This window comes from Microcebus murinus, chromosome 10 (assembly GCF_040939455.1).
Source record: "Microcebus murinus isolate Inina chromosome 10, M.murinus_Inina_mat1.0, whole genome shotgun sequence".
Lineage (NCBI taxonomy): Eukaryota > Metazoa > Chordata > Mammalia > Primates > Cheirogaleidae > Microcebus > Microcebus murinus.
In genome coordinates, this window is record NC_134113.1 from 57037428 (window position 1) to 57054332 (window position 16905).

A 16905-nucleotide genomic window follows, 5' to 3' on the forward strand; every position below is an offset into this window, starting at 1 on the left:
CCCAGGCTACCTGCTAGTCGTAGCACCTTCTCAAACTTCGCAGCATGTTGGAAAGATATTGATGCCCGATCTCATGTTTAGAGATTCTGATTTCATTGGTCTGGAGTTCAGCCTGGGCATCAGAAACTCTGAAAGCTCCACAGATGATTCTTGTGTGTGTCCAAGTTGGAAGCCAGAATGTTCAGGATTAGAAGACGTGTAATTGCTTTTGGTGGGCAGTGGGGGTGGTGGGGAGGGACTAAAGAAAGGAAATGGACACAGCTATGGTTCGTCCACTCATTGCCAAACCCAAGGTGAATGCCTTCTAATACCCAGATGCAGCTTGGGTGTGAGGGAGAATCAGGAGACCCAGCCCTTGTGCTCAAAGGCTTTTAATTCAACAGGTGAAGCAAGACAGACACATCAGAGCAGCACGGAGTCCCATGTGACAAACAGTGGTCAGACAGCAAGAGAAGGGGGCCAGGCGCAGTGAGGGTTACAGGGGTTAGGAAAGCCCCCATTGGGCAGGAGAGACCCAAACAGTTGCCCTTACTGGATGGATGTGGGGCAGTAGTGTAGGAGGGAGAAGTTTGTGTTCTTCCTCCTTCTACAAGGCAAACAGCACCCGAACAAGCAACTACCTTGGAAAAGATGACTTTAAATGAGGCTGATCAGGGCCACACCTAATTTCTATGTGCCTTTCTGCACGTTAGATAAAGGTGCCACCTCCCCCCAAGAAGCAGCAGCACCAGAAGTGAAGAACTAGGCCAACAGAGGGTGGGGCAAATCTCTGTTTCCGCTCACCCCTCAGGTGGAATCTCTGCAGTAAAACTGCACAGATATGTGCCACGGCCTGGTGGGAATTAATCAGGACACTTGAGAAGTGCCATCACTTGTTGCAGGAAGTTTATCATAACCAGGTAGACTGTGCCTTCGAATGACGTACCAGCCACAGGGATGTGGCCCTGAGTTTGCAATGCAGACTGCTACTCAGTCGTGCTATGGCATTTCCCAAGGACAAGGGGATGCTGCGTTGTTATAAAGATTCCGGCCCATATCCTTTCACCCCCAATGCCTGTTGAGTATTGGATGCGGGAGGAAGGTGGGGAAGAAGGTGCAGAAAGGTGAGCTGCAGCCCCTTCATAGAGAGCTCCCTGTCTGGTGAGAGCAGCAGGAGGCACAGCCACAAGGCACGCCACTGAGAGACAGCCACAGAGACCCTGGGTTTGCTTCGGGAGCGTCAGAGTGTGGGCTCAATATAAATGTGTAGAGTTATGCACCCCTCCCGCCATGAGACCTCAGGGACCAGCAAGGCCTTACTAGGGACACATTACGACTGAGTGACTGTCTCATTTTCAAAAGGGGGCACTTACATGGTAGACCAGAAGATGCTGTAGATGTAGGGAACAGGGTCCCAGCAAGGTGCCGGCGGGGTTGCTCATGAGAAGACGGAGCAGCACCCGGAGGGGACATAGCAAATCAGACACATCTGTGTCCAGCTGAGCCCCAGCTCTGAGCTGGATAGTGTTTTTTCCAAGCCAAACTATGTCCAGCTTTATTACAGATACTTTTCATAAATAAGCATGACATTTCAGGCAGGCCAGGGACAGATGATAGTTAGTGTCAGAACCCCCGAAGGGATGTCCATCCTCAGCCCTCACTCATTCACATTATTTAGTATCTACTCTCAGCCCAGAATGCCCAGGCTCTGGGATCACAAAGACAAAGAAGAGCTGTGCCTGCCCCCACAGAGGTCACAGTAGTGAGGGTGAGATTCGTGTCAGTGCACAAGTGTGAGGCACACTGCTGAGTGCAGGGCCGGGTGGTGACAGGGACAGGGCTATGCAGCTCTGCTGTGGGGCAGGGGAGTGCAGACAGGGAAACTGATCAGCGTGGGCTTCACAGAGCAGGATGTGTCAAAGCCGAACGAAGGTGGGAAAAAGCATTCCCGCCAAAGGGAAGCACATGCAAAGGACACAAGGCTCGGGAGAGCTCAAAGCTTTTAAGCAATTGTAAGCAGTTCCCTCTAGCTGGAGCAGGCAGGGCAGAAGGAAGTGTGTTGTTTGGAGATAAAGTTGGAGGGTTAGGCAGGGCCCCGTCTGGAAGGCCTTAGTCACATGAAGATGTCAGGTTGTGACCTCAGGAAGTAGGAAGCATTAAAGAGCCTGATGGGGGAACAGCATGGTAAGGCTTGTGTTTGAAATGTAACCTAGTGTCCTCAAAGTCCTCCAACCCTCCGGGGTCTCTGTCCTGTTAACACTCAGCCAAAGTCCCAGGCCCTATCCCAGTCCTGCAGGGAGTCTGGCGCCACCCTCCGTTCCCCATGCCCATGGATCCCCGAGCCAGACACTCACTCCCCTGTCAGTCTGCACCACAGCTGCTTCCCGCCTGTGGCTTCCAGACCCCAAGACCATCATCCCAGCTCAGCCCACTCTGGCTCACAGTGGGCCCCACCCTCTTCCTCCCCGCCCTTCCTCTTTTCTTCCTGGTGCAGCTCTGGCCTCTCTCTCCTGGAGCCCCTTTGAAAATTCAAAATCCCTCTAATGTAGGCAGGATAATGAACGCCCCCAGTTTGTTTTACCCTCTCCAGACCTCATGGGGGGAGAAGCGAAGGAGAGGGTCTCACCTTTCAAAAGTTAAGAAGCCCATCAATGTATTCTTCAGAACAAAGAGCCATACCAGCGCACACCTATTAGAACAGCTGGAATAGAAAGACTGCCAGCACCAAGCTCTCTCGAGGATGCAATACGACTAGAACCTGCACATTGCCGACGAGAATGCAAATGGCTCAACCACTCCTAAAAACAGCTTGGCAATTTTTTATAAAATTATACACACTTATACCACATAACCAGAAATCCCACCCTAGGTATTTACCCTAGAGAAGTGAAAACTTATGTTCATATGCCAACTGTCCTTGAATACTGATAGCAGCTCCATTTATAACTAAAAACTGGCAGCATCCCAATGTCCTTCAAGAGGTGAAGAGATAAACAAGCCATAGTGCAGTGCATAGATACAATGGAATACTCTTAACAATAAAAAATGAGCATGCTGTTGATACACACAACAACTCAGGTAAATCTCAAAGGTATTATGCTGAGTAAAGAAAGTCAATCTCGAAAAGTTACCTACCGTAACTTTTGACTTATTTATACCACATTCTCAAAAAGACAAAACTATAATGTTAGAAAACAGATCCATGGTTGCCAGAGGTTAGGTGTGCGAGAAGTATATGACTATAAAAGAATTGCACTAGGGAGTTTGGGGAAAGTGATGAAACTGTATCCCAATGTGGTAGTGGTTACATAAATCTTTACATGCATAATTGTATTAAAATTTATAGAACTATGTATCCAAAAAGCCCATTTTTAATTTATGATGATAATTTTAAAAATGTAGACAAGGGACAGAGGGACATGTTAAACAATATCACAAGGTGGGGAGGAGAGAACACTAACTTAGTAGGATACTAACTCCACAAGACCAGGTTTCTTTTTTTTTTTTTTGAGACAGAGTCTCACTCTGTTGCTGGGCTATAGTGCTGTGGCCTCAGCCTAGCTCACAGCAACCTCAAACTCCTGGGCTCAAGCGATCCTACTGCCTCAGCCTCCAGAGTAGCTGGGACTACAGACGTGTGTCACCATGCCCGGCTAATTTTTTTTTAGATATATATATATATATTAGTTGTCCAGCTAATTTCTTTCTATTTTTAGTAGAGACAGGGTCTCACTCTTGCTCAGGCTGGTCTCGAACTCCTGAGCTCAAACAATCCGCCCACCTTAGCCTCCCAGAGTGCTAGGATTACAGGCGTGAGCCACCACGCCTGGACAAGACCAGATTTCTTCAACAAATAAATTACAAGGAATGAAAAAGAGAGATGGGAATCCACACATATCAACCAATTGCAATGTATGAATATTATTTAGACCATGATGCAAACAAGGGATTTTAGTGTAAACATTCATAAGATGTTAAGGGAAATGCAAAATATTTGACAAGATATTTGATCATATTAAACAATTAATGTTTATCCTGTTAAGAATGATAATGTTATTACAGTTATATTATTTAAAGAGCCTTAAGAGCCTTTATCTTTTACAGAATTACAAAAATACTTACAAAATTATTGATGCATGAAGTGACATGACCCCGGGATTAGCTTCAACATAATCTGGAAAGGTTGGAGGAGTAGAGATGAAACAAGATCACAAGTTACTTGTTGAGGTGGGTGATGGGTATAGAGGTGTTCATTATACTCTTCTTTCTACTTTTATGTGTGTTGTACATTTTCCAGAATAAGAAAGGTTTTTACAAGCCACCTCCCCTGAGATTAATCACGACACCTTTCTTCCCTATGATAAACAAACAGTTTTTGCTTTATATAGCAATTTTTCTTTCCAGTACACCGAAGTGAGTACATCTTTGCCTGTAGGTCAAATGTGTAAGTGGCCTGAACCTAGTAAGAGTAACAAGTAAGCTTGATGGTAGGATCAGAATCTAAAAATAATTTGATATTTAGAGCATGAACCTGAACTAATAAGAAAGATTTAACAGAGATTAATGTAAAACCCTACACGTGTATTCAAACAAAACAGCTGTACAGTTCACCATGAGGAGACACGGTTTCACAACAGCTTGTATAAAATGGCACCAGCTAGGGGTGAGTCAGCAGCGGAAAGTAACTGCCAAGATCACCTGCAAAGTTGGAGGATGCGCAAAGAGAAGCACTGTGCCCACCCCTTTCCTGAACCAGTCAGGCTCCACCTGGAGGGGTGTGTCCTGGGCACCAAGAGGACGTCTACAGGAGAGCACCCACGATGGCTCAGGGCACCCCAAAGCTTAGAGGAATGGACGTGTTCCACATGGAGAAGGAATCTGATAAAGGGGAAAACTGTCCCTAAACTTTTGTAGACTGTCTTGCACTAGGGGATGTTGATCCCTATAGGCACAGAGGAAAATCCTCAGACCAATGAGCGGAGTTTACAAGCTAAGACTCAGCTTAACGTCCTCTGGGAGAGGAAGAAGTGTTACCCACGCAGCAAGTGGGCTGCCATTGTGGACTGTGTTTTAGAGAGGACACAGGTATGTAAATGGGGGCTCCTCTTTTGGCTTCTGAAGTCATTTCTAGCCCTGAGAGTCTGATTCCTCAGAAATCAATTAACAGTGGTAACTCTAGAAATGAGGATGGTAATGTCTCCCACCTTGTTCTGGGAGCTGTGCCAAGCTCTAGCATGCATTGTGCTATTTAATCAGCCCATCAGTCAAAAAGTGCTTTCTGAGTGCACATTTTCTGTCCAGTATTGTGTGACACAAAAACTATATGACACTTTCCTTAAAGAATTTATAATGATAGACTTGCTAATCAAAATTTGCATACATGTACTACAATATCAATATAAACATCTTTTGTTTTATAAAGTGCTTTTTACATATATTACTTTGTGTATTCTTTAGCACATCCCTGGGAGGAAGATATTTTTATTATCACTTTAATGAGTAACAAGAGATAATATTTTAAATCACTCTTTTCCTTTTGGAGTGCCCAGTTTCTAATGTTGCTCAACATGAACCTAGCCTCAATCAACAGAAGACTAGATTTTTAATTTTCTTTGTTTCTATATCCCTCTCATCCCAATAAGGGAGTTAACTTAAAAATAATAATCCATGTTAAAATAGGAAGTAAATATTATTATCATCAATGGCAAATATACTCCAGCAGTAGAGATAGAAAGGAAAACATGCCAATGTAGATAAGTTTTATTGTCCATAAAGACTTGAGAGAGAAACAAATGTCTTTGGTCTTGGTTTTATGGGGAACATAACAAAATGGGCAAAGTCTAGGACTATTTTATAGTTGGTCTTTGAACCAAATGTTTACTGGATCTTAGACAGGAAGTCTTAAGCCCAAATGCAAATAATCAGAACTGAAGCAGGGACGGGGGAAAGTTGAGTTTGGAGAGAGTGATGGTAATGTCAGCCTCCTAAAATAGAGGAGACCCCACAGGCACCTGAACTGGATTTCAGCACCACGGACAAGGCACTGTTCCATGGGTGGGGTATAGGCCTACAGGCCTCTGAACCAAGTCAGCCTTTGCCATCAAAGACCAGAACCACACCACACACACACACACACACACACACACACACACACACACACACTGTCGTGAAGAAACAAAACTACATATGTGTTATTAACATAGCATGGAAGTTTCAAGCATGGATTCTGGAGCCCAACTACCCATGTTCAAACCCTGGCTCTACCACTTGTTAACTGACCTGTGGCATGAGGTGACCTTTACCTCTCTATAGCTCCTTTGCCACATCTGTAAAAGGAGTATAATCATATCTACCTCACACGATATTTGTGAACATTGGATGAGTTATATGTGAAGTTCTCAGAATAATTCCTGGGCAGGTAGTGATTACTAAATAAATCTTTGCTTTATTTATTGGTTTTCCATAACCTTGAGATCTCAGAGATATGGAGTATTGTAGGCAAGATCTTGCTGGGGAGAGGGGCAGCTGCCCTTGAATCTTAAGGACGGAAGGTACATGAGCAGCTTTGGCCCACCCTGGCCCAAAGACCCCAAGGGGAGAGAGGTGAGAAAGGCCCTGAAGTGACCCAGCTGGGCACTTTGGCTACAGGTGGCTGTCACTGAGCCACCTGGAGTGCTTGACAAGGACTACTGAGGCCTCTAAGAGAAATGTGCCCACCTCGAGACGTGGTCTGCCCTGGGGTGCATCGAGAAAGAGTAAAGCACATGGTGGCCACCAGGCAGACTGCAGAGTCTGACCCACGTCTCTCAACTCAAAGGCTCCCTCAAGGCCCCATTCTCTTCTCACCTGTCCCTCACTCCACACACAACTGCTAATATAACTTTCTGTAAACTTTCTGTGTCACCCTGGGATTCAGAAAGCACCATGGGTCTCTCTTGTTCTACAAAACTTAGAACCAAAATGCAGCATAACATATTGTAGTTTAATGGAGAAAAGAAAACAGAGTTGAGAGGGGGAGAGGCAGGGTTCCTCTACAAGGAAACAACAGGTGATGAGCTCAGGGCCAAACCCTTAACCTGACAATGTCTTTCTGAGTCCCTTCTTGGCTTGGCTTTGAATCTCCAAGGGGATGAGATTATGGTGTCACCAACCCTGATGAGAGGGGAACTATTACAGAGGTGTGGCTAGGGGTAGGGGGAGTTTCTGCAGCCATCTCTCAGGTCCCAAGCTCAGTATTGGACACCAGGGCACTGGCCGCTGCTGGTGGTGGTCTGCATGACCCTGGCTGAGGAGGACAAGGATAAACTGCTGAGCCCAGGACTCCAATCCATGGAGATTCTTGTGCTTCTGGACTGGATGCCCTTCCCAATAGTCTTAGACTTGCTGTCCCCTTGGATGCCCTGGCCACCTCTGTTGACCCAGCCACCATTGCTGCTGCTGTTGCCCACGGTACCAGTCTTCTTGCTGCTAGAAGTGTGGTTGACCACAGCTGCAAAGAGAATGGGATGCTCAGTCACACCCTGTCTAAAGGCCCAGTGCATGCAATCCCTGTCTGAAGAATGGGTGGTAGAAGAAAACCAAAAAGAGGAGAGATGACCCTCCCCTGGGAGTTCCCTGTTGGGGAAGGACATACACTGGACAGGCCACCAGATAAATTCTACCCAAACATGTCTTATGGGACTCTCCCTTATACCCCTGCATTTGTGTCACTCTGGGGACAAGGCTGTAGAAAAGGCAACTTGTGGGTAGCAAGCTGATGCAAAGCCATGAGGAGTCATCTACAATAACAGAAAAGGGGGTACACGAGATACTCACAGATGCAGACTGGGCTCTGGCACTCCCCTGACATCCTGTTCAGGAACATGAAATAAATATCATGAAAATCCCATAGTGAAACTATCCAAGTGGTAGACATGAGAAGGGGGCTTCCCTGAGATTCTAGGATGGGGATGCAGAGAACAGAAATATAATCATCTCTGGACACTTGGCTTTGCCATCACCTAGGCCTTGGTTACCTCACAGGCAAAACTGGGATAACATACTTCTTTGTCAGTTTGTGTGGTGAGTCAGTCAAGCCATGTAAAGGGCCTGGCACAGTGCCCAGGCCATGAGTGACATGGCTCTTATCTGCATCATCCTTTCTGGGCCTGTGGACACCATCCACGTGCAGGTGCTTTTTCTAGACCACTGCACAGACTCCAACATTAACAATGACAACATTAACAAGGAAGGGAAGGCAAAGAAGAGTGACCATTTCAGAAGGGGAAACTCCAGTATGGAGTGTAGAGGCAGCAGGCCCCTAGGACCACCTAGTACCCATCTTTGCATTCTCTACCACATCAGGACTGGCCGACATTTGCCTTTGCCCTGCATGCCTATTAGGAGACTCTCAGCATCCTGCTCTAGCATGTGTAACATTGCTACCCATGAGCCCAAGGGGAGAGTCCTGGGCAGTCCAGTTCAGTTCACCAAGCATTTTGCTGAGACCCTCCTTTGTCCTCTGCCATTGTGTTAGAGTCTGGGTATACCAAAGGGAAGCAAACGCATGGGGCAAAAATCACTGTAACACAGTAGAGATAACCAAAGACCATACAATCCTGTGAAACTTCCTTCTCAAGTTGGGTTTCTTGCCTTGACCAGAGCGCCCACCCACCTACACTCCTCGCCCTCCAGCATCTTCTGATAGGTGGCAATCTCCACATCCAGTGCCAGTTTGGTGTTCATCAGCTCCTGGTAGTCACGCAGGAGTTGGGCCAGGGCCTCCTTGGCATGCTGCAGGGCCTCTCTGAGCTCCGCCAACTTGGCCTGGGCATCCTTGAGGGTCAGCTCCCCCCGCTGCTCAGCATCAGAAATTTCCACCTGCAGGTTGGCATTCTGAAGAAGAGGGAAAAGATGTGCTCTGAGCCTCCGGACCCACCTGAGCATATAGCAGGTGAGCACAGGTCTCCATCGGTCTCCTTAATGAAAATCTCTAAACCATGTACTGTGTGGCTGGCTGTGCTAATTTCTTCTGCCCATAGCATTCATAGCCATGTAACTAAACCATTACAATGGTTTTTGAGCCCTTACCCAGAGATAGTGGTCACCTGCTTCCCAGCCTCTTGGGGAGGGATAATCTATGGTCTGAGACCTCAGAAACTTAGCCCCACATAGTTCATGAACTCTTGAGGGCCATGCCCACAGGATTGAGAGAAGATCATTCCCCCTTTAAGATGATGGATGGAGTGAAGGTAACAGAAGCCCTCGCTCTGTGCGGTATCACTTGGGAAGCCCCGTTGCTGAAGGTCTCAGTCAGGAGCCTGAGAGGCTGCCCCACCTGCTAGGTCCAGGTGCCTCACCAGCATCCCAGGATGCCACTGCCATCAGAGCCATAATCCCAGGCTTTGGGAGTGGCCCTCACCTGCTTGTTGATGCTCTCGATCTCGGCCCGCAGCCTCGGGATCATCCTGTTGAGCTCAGCCATCTCACTCTTGGTGCTCCTCAGGTCATCCCCGTGTCTGCCGGCCGTGGTCTGCAGCTCCCCGAGCTGGAGTCAGGTTGGGGGTGGACAAAGACAAAGAGAGCAGGATTTTTTTCAATCAAAAAAAATGCTAGCGTCACATGACGTCCACCAGGCATTTAGAGTGGAAAGAATCACTTAACTGAAACCTATGGCTGCCCTTAAAGACATCAGGGAGTAGAACAAAAAGAACTACAAGGACTCTGCAAGTTATGGGAATTTGTGAAAGAAATTTCAGTTAGTTTCCTAATGAATAACATATGTATTCTCTGGGAGGGTGCCAGGAAGGCTGGAGGTGAAGGGCCAGAAGCCCCAGGGAAGGCTCTCGGGGCCCGGGCTGATGCAGTGATCCGTATTTACCTTGGTCTGGTACAGAGCCTGAGCCTCAGCCTTGCTCTTCTGGGCGATCTCCTCGTACTGGGCCTTGACCTCAGCGATGATGCTGTCCAGGTCCAAGTGCCGGTTATTGTCCATGGACAGCACCACAGACGTATCGCTGGATTCCGACAGGACCTGGTTATACTCCTACAAGCACACAGGGGCACATCACTGGGCAGTTGTCACCATCTCTCTAGGACGCCCTGAATATATCATCCATTGGCTCAGGAATGTCATGAGATTGAGAAAACTAAATCTCAGTGAAGAGAATGGAAGGTAACAAGACAGTGACCCACAGAAACCGGGCAGCAGGAAGCTGTCAAGCAGGTAATAAAGGGTTATCCGTAACTCGCCTCTTGGCCCCTCTTCATAGAGTCCCCCGGATGCCATAGGCATGGGGATGCTAAAGGTGTGAACGGCAGGTGCTGTGCCCTGAGCATTGGGGAGGAAAACAGAGGACGAAGGTGAGCCACAGTGGGCAAGGGAGGTAAAATAGGAAAAATGAGGAAAGAATACGGATAAAGATGGGAAAGACCTTGCAAGTGTTCACCTGCAAACAGATTCAAAAAGGAAGCAGAATCCAAGAACCAAACATGATTTGACACCCCACGTGTGGCTTCCACCCTAGAGCAAAGGACAAAGGTCCTCACTGCTTCATAGAGGGCTCTCAGGAAGTTGATCTCACTAGTCAGACTCTCCATTTTGACTTCCAGGTCCATTTTGGTCATGTAGCACGTATCCACATTCTGAAAATAACAAGCAAGCGGTCAGCTCTACTCACTTCAATGTTACTCACATTTCATAGTATCAACAGCATGTTTACATAGTGACAGAAGCGAAAATCACTTAAACCAGACATCACACTTGCAGTACAGAGAGAGATTTGACAACTGAGCTCAGTATTAGAAAAGGCGTGTTATTATCAAATTCCACAACTTGGGTGATTATAATGGTAGTTTTCAATAGCTCAGCAGTGAACTGGTGTAATGAAGGCTCACAGCAGTTTGCAACTGGTAAGCCAAACACATGTGGGAGGTATTTCAGCTCCAGGAAGAAGACCCTCAGAGTAGAAGTTCAGTGCTGAGGCAGGCACTATTCTAGGTTCTGGCCATCAGCAACAGAACACTTGGAAAACCAGTTCTGGAGAAAGTGCTGTCCAGCCTGGCACCCCTGAGAAGGTACCACCATTCCCCAATTCTTGGCTCCGTCTCCTCCCTGCATAGCTCCATTGCGCTGCCCACCTTCTTCAGAACCATGAAGTCATTCTCAGCTTCTGCGTGCTTGTTAATTTCATCCTCATACCTGCAAGAAAGGAGAGAGATCATGCCCAAGGAGCAGCTGAGCCAAGGGTATGTGCACAAGTGCACAGAGAAAGCTGTTTATCCCGGGAGGTGGTGGCTAACCTGGAGCAGGGCTGCAGTGAATGTTCCCTGGATAAGACCAGGGTAAGGTCAGAGGGTGGCATGCACTATTAGAATGGTAGAGCCTTTAAGAGCACAATGGTACCCCCATTTCCAATACTCCAGGATACTGGAAATAGGAGGAGAAAAAACACATAATGGAATTGGCATGTAGTCCCTGAGTAGCACATTCATACGGGGCTGTCTGGATTCTCCACTGCTGGGGTATCACACAAGTCCCTGTGAGCCAAGGCTCACTCCCAAAGCCATCTTCCCCTTCAATCTGCCCCCTAAGACTCCCATCTGTGTCCTGGGTCTGTATCCTGCTCCCCACATCAGACCAGAAGCAGGGTTCTTTCCTACCTTGGCCTCCCCTTGAAGCTCTCTCACCACCGGGGACAAACACATTTTCTAACTGGTCCTCACCCTTGGCTACACATTGGAATCACCTGGGATTCTATAGCAGCTGCTAATGCCTGGCTCCTATGCCCAGAAATCCTGATTTAATGGATCACGAGTACAGCGTGGACATTTAGAATTTTTAAAGCTCCCGGAGTGATTCTAGTAAACAGCAAAGTATGAGATCCATTGCTGTTAAATGGTGGAGTGCCTGAACATCTACCTCTGTCTGCTGGGGAGCACTTTAGATGCCCACCTCGGAGACGTATGCCTCATCCTCCTTGGCACCACACAAAATATCAACAGAGAAGATCCTCCTTTCATCAGAGGGCCTCCTGACACCCCACCCTGGGGCCAACAGACAGAGGCCTTGGGAACATGCGTTGACTCTCCAGCTAGAAAACCCACACACCGATCTGCAACACGATCTCTGGGACCCCTGTGCCCCACCCGTCACTCACCTCCTCCTGTACTCCTCCATGAGCGCCTGCATGGTGCCCAGCTCCCCGTCCAGCCGGCCCCGCTCCGTCAGCAGCCTGTCCACGTGGGCCTGCAGGCAGCCGACGTAGGACTCAAACAAGGGCTGCAGGCCGTCGGCGCTGGTGTTGGACGTGGCCGTCTGCTGCTGCAGGAGGCACCACTTGGTCTCCAGCACCTTGTTCTGCTGCTCCAGGAACCGCACCTGTCATCAACCAGGGAGGAGAGGTCGTGGCCTGCCCAGCTCTGGCTCAGGAGCAGGCCTGCCCCCAAACCCAGGCCCCCTCACCTGGGGGGCCCCAGGGGTTCTCAGGGCCACGGCCCCTCCCCCACCGCGGCACTCACTTTGTCGATGAAGGAAGCAAACTTGTTGTTGAGGGTCTTGATCTGCTCCTTCTCCTGGGCCTTCACTTCCCCGATCTGGGGGTCGATCCCCACGTTCAGGGGCTGCAGGAGGCTCTGGTTGACGGTCACCTCCTGGATGCTGAGGGGAAAGCTCCCCGAACTCCCAAGGCCCCTAGCTCCACCAGGTGCTCCTCCAAAGCTGCCCAGTCTCCCCCCAACGCTGAAGGAGCCTCCTCCAAAGCCACTTCTCGTGCCTCTTCCTCCAGCCCCACACAGGCTGCCCCCGAAGGCACCAGAACACCCTCGTGTCGCACCCCCGGCCTGGGTGGCACCTCCGGCCACACTCAGCGAGATCTTCTTGCTGCCCCCAAGGCTGTACAGGCTCCTGCTGCCAAAGGTGCCCCCCATCATGGCACAGGCCAAGGAGGCACTGCCTGCCCCGGAGTGAGAGGCAGCCTGGGACCTGATGGGGCCGCTGTGGCTCTGGCCAGACACCACGATGGCAGAGCGGCCACTGGAGTCCTGGGTGGCCTGGGAGGCCCTGCTGGATTTCTGGCTCATCATTTTCTGTGGGTGCAGGAAGATGTCCTGGTTCAGAAAGCCTCGGAGGAGAGAGCACCTTCTGACACAGGGAGAGAGGTGGCCCCTTTTATAGGTCCAATGCATTGGTCCATTAATTTGATGATCACCTAGGTTTCATCCTCTGGCTGAAACTAATCCCCACACCAGTTTCCTTCACTGTAATCCTGGAGTCTCCGTTTCAGGTCTTTCCTGTAATTAGCCTGTACAGACTGTGTACAGGAGCAAACTCAGGCCCTCCCCTGACAAATGAGCTTGGTTCCAGCCAGGCATAGCCGGGCCCCAGCACCCTGAACACTGGCTTTTCAGAAGGCAGCAGGTTCAATTAGGTGACTATGTGGCTTTTTCAATCCCCCAAAACCCTGGGCATCCACTCCTGTCATTCTGCTCTGCGCCTCCCAGAACCAGTGGGGCTCATCCAGGGATCAGAGAAGACTGTGGGAGGATCCATCGGGAAATCGGGTTCCTCCTAATTGTCACACCACCAAGTCACATAAAAAGTGTCTCCAGGGAACTCCCCAGAGAGCCTTACATGGTCTGTCCCTGAGTCTTCAATGAGACCAACACTTCTGCTGCTATTCTAGCCAGGGATGAGGGATTAGCCCAGAATGTCCCAGACGGCCCTAGGTGGGAACGAGTGGACTAGATACTTGAGGACACTCATCTGAGATTGGGTGACCAAGAAAGCCCCTAACATCCCCTCTGTCTCCCTGTGACTCCCTGAGTGGTTTTGTCGTTCCTGTTCTCTCACCTCACACCCCACACCCAGTCTCTTTCCCTTTCAAACATGTCCCTTCAGTCTCCTTGTCGGCCCCTGTGGATCCTGCCGCCTGCATTCCCTACCTGCCTGCCCCCTGCAGTGAGGGCTGCAGCCCTGCCCACCTGACAACAGGGGCCATGAGAGCAGAGCCACATCTGTCTGTTTCACCAGGGCTCTCTATTGCCTGGCACTGTACCTGGTGGGCTCCCAGATTTTGTAGGATCAATGACTGTACAGTTTCTCCTGCTCCTGGCATTGTCCCTCTGTGCGGATGGCTGTGTGTCCCACCTCCATTGTCACACTGGAGAAAAGCCTTATCCCTCCAGACACCCCTACCCCAATCAGCCCCTACTCCAAACCCAGGACGGAGCCCTACACATGAGCTCAGGATGGAGTTTCGAAAGAGAGACTAACTAAATTGGCTGCCACTAGTAGGGATGCCTTCCCTCTCTGCACCACGCCCATCTTACGTGTACAGGAAACGTAGCCAGATCATCCAATTGGTGGGAGAGGAGACCTGACTGGTTGGAGGAACTTGAGCCTCACCTCACACCCGCAGACTTTCCTAGCCCCTGTAAGCCCCCTAACGTCACAGCTTGGGTGCTCATCTTGGCAGCCTGATGCCCTTGCAGGCCTCAGGGAGAGGCTACAGATTATCCCTAAAATATACCAAATAGAGGTGATTTCATTAAGAATTCTACCCTGGAGGTAATAGCAATAGTCACCCTGGCTATAAGGAGGGTGGATCAGAATCTAGAGGTTTCTGGTGAGCACGGGCCGAGGGAAAAGACAGACTGCAGTAGGTGGGGGGGGGGGTGCGGGGGGGGGGGCCTTCCCTGGGGGGGGGGGCTTTCCCTGCAGAGACAGGAGGGCTGGCACTCCTGGTTGGGTGGTTGGAGCTGCATCCCCTCTGGAAGGGAGAGTGGGGTTCACTGCCATCTGTCCCTGTGCAGAGGGATAAACAACTTGATGACTTGAGAACTTTCTAGTTATAGGTAATTAAAATAAATAAAGAGCAGGCTCAGGAGGTGCTACAGGTTCCAGAGTTCTTCCTGCCTCCAGTAGATGCTTACACTGGGCTTAGTACAGACACGTCTGTTCACACGTCAACATCTACATGAACGTAACGCTGTGCTTGGCTCTATAGACGGCAACATGGGAGTAGCTCATGAGATGGCAGGTGAGCTCTCAGAGATTTGGGGGAAGGGCCTCATTGCGAGGCACATAAGACAGCATGGGAACTAACGTTTAAGCAAAGGCAGTTCTATTCCATTTATTGAATACTTTTTGGTTACATAACAAGAAGTTTGGAGAAAGAAGGAGGTGTATGCTTTACACCCAGGAAGTAAACAGCCTGACACCCTCCCCAAGCGTATGAGACAAGCACAGATAGGACCAGAAACAACCACGTGTCTATGGCAGTTACAGGAGGGAGGTTAGGCAAGGAAGGCTTCCCAGAGGCGGCATCTTGAAGATCTGGAGGAGAGGACAGAGAGCATCCCACGTGGGGATAAACAGCCTTGCAGGAACCAATCTGTGCAGCAGACATTACAACTTAATTTGCAGCTGGGTCATCCACAGCTGCTGAAGCCAACAGAGCGGAGTGTGTGACATGCACAGGTGCAGGGTGTGTCCCAGCCTGACTGACCCGCTAAGTGGGGAGAAATTGTGCCGGTCATGACAGCCTGACAAACCGCAGTGGGTCATGAGGTTGGACGTGGCTCACTTCTCCCCAAAGATCCACCCAGAGTCTCGGGCCACTCCTTGCTCCCACACACCCCTACATCACTGCCGACACAACCTTATGCAAATACCATCCTCAACATGCCACTCTCCTACCCAGAAAATGACTGGGCTGCCTGTTCTAACAGAACAAGCTCTTCTCTTGACCTGTAACACCTTCTTCCTTCTTCTCTTCCTCCTGACTTCTCCACTGTAATGTTAAGACCCTGTCATTCCATCCAAGCCAATCTTCTTACTATTATTTGGTAGGAAGCTGAACAAAAGGAGGAGAGTTTCTTCCACCCCTGGGGTTCTGGAACACCATGCTGCTCCTCACCCTCCCTCACCATTGCCCTTGGTGAGTCCCATCTGAGAGGGTGACCCTTGATCTCTTGATCTTCTCAATTCCAGTCACCTCCTTCACTCCACCGCAGCCACCCACCACTCCAGGGCCACACCCTGGGCCATCGCAAGAACTGATCCCTCCTGGAAGCTTAAACCCCAGAGCCCTGTTCTCCAGCCATAACCTCCACCTTCCGGTTCTCTCCCACCTGCCTCCCACCACATCTGCTCCTCACTCTTGTAAACACTCTCATTGCCTTGACCCCTTCACGTGTTCCCAGTCTCTTAGATCTCTCCTGGCCTCTTTTCCTACCCTTCCTGACTTAAACATTATTCATTCAGCCATCCACTCAACAAATATTTTCTGAGCATCTACTATGTGCCAGGCATGGACCAGGTGGAGAGGAGTGGTGGATAAAAATGATGCTGTCTTGTCCCTCATAGAACAAACAGGCCAGTAACCATCTGGGCAGCCTTCTCACCAGCATCCTCACGTCCCTATGCCCTATCCTTCAACCGTCAGCCTAACAAAGTCCCATCTATAGGTCACAGCCACCATTCCTTCCCCCACCAGCCACAGAGGCTGGGCACCGCTGAGGGACGTCACATAGGCATTTCATCTGAGGCACCAAAGTCATGCCCTACACCCTCAGCTGGGTGCTCGATCTCTCCCTTGTCCTGTCAACTTCCCATTCATTTCCCAAACTTCCCACTCCACTGGCTCGCTCTCAGTCCCCAACCCCTTATGTGGCTTCCCACTTCACCAAGAACACTGAAGCCAGCAGAGATCTCCCGCAGCATCCCTTGTAGGTCTTTCCTCCCACCTGCCTCCATCCTACCTTATTTTCTTTCTTCTTGTACAGGATACCAGATGTGCCTCCTGCATTGCCTTCTCTCAGCCTCTCCTCTCATGCCCAACTCTTTCCCACCCCTAATGTCCCTCTCATGACCCTTTCTACTACCCCTTCTACTATGACACCTTCTACTATCGTCCTATGTCTCTTCCCCTTCTCAACTAAATATCT

General features: G+C 49.6%; 1 protein-coding gene across 1 annotated transcript; it reads right to left on the reverse strand.

Moving 5' to 3' along the window:
• Positions 1-4904: 4904 nt before the first annotated feature.
• On the reverse strand, positions 4905-16006 carry LOC105871485 (keratin, type II cytoskeletal 3-like). Its single transcript, XM_012764849.3, has 11 exons — positions 15981-16006; positions 12478-13096; positions 12117-12337; positions 11098-11158; positions 10507-10602; positions 9839-10003; positions 9380-9505; positions 8633-8853; positions 7795-7829; positions 7223-7468; positions 4905-4921 (listed from the first exon to the last, which is right to left on the reverse strand). The coding sequence occupies exons 1-11, from the start codon at positions 16004-16006 to the stop codon at positions 4905-4907; spliced, it is 1833 nt and encodes a 610-aa protein (XP_012620303.3).
• Between the last annotated feature and the right edge of the window lie 899 nt (positions 16007-16905).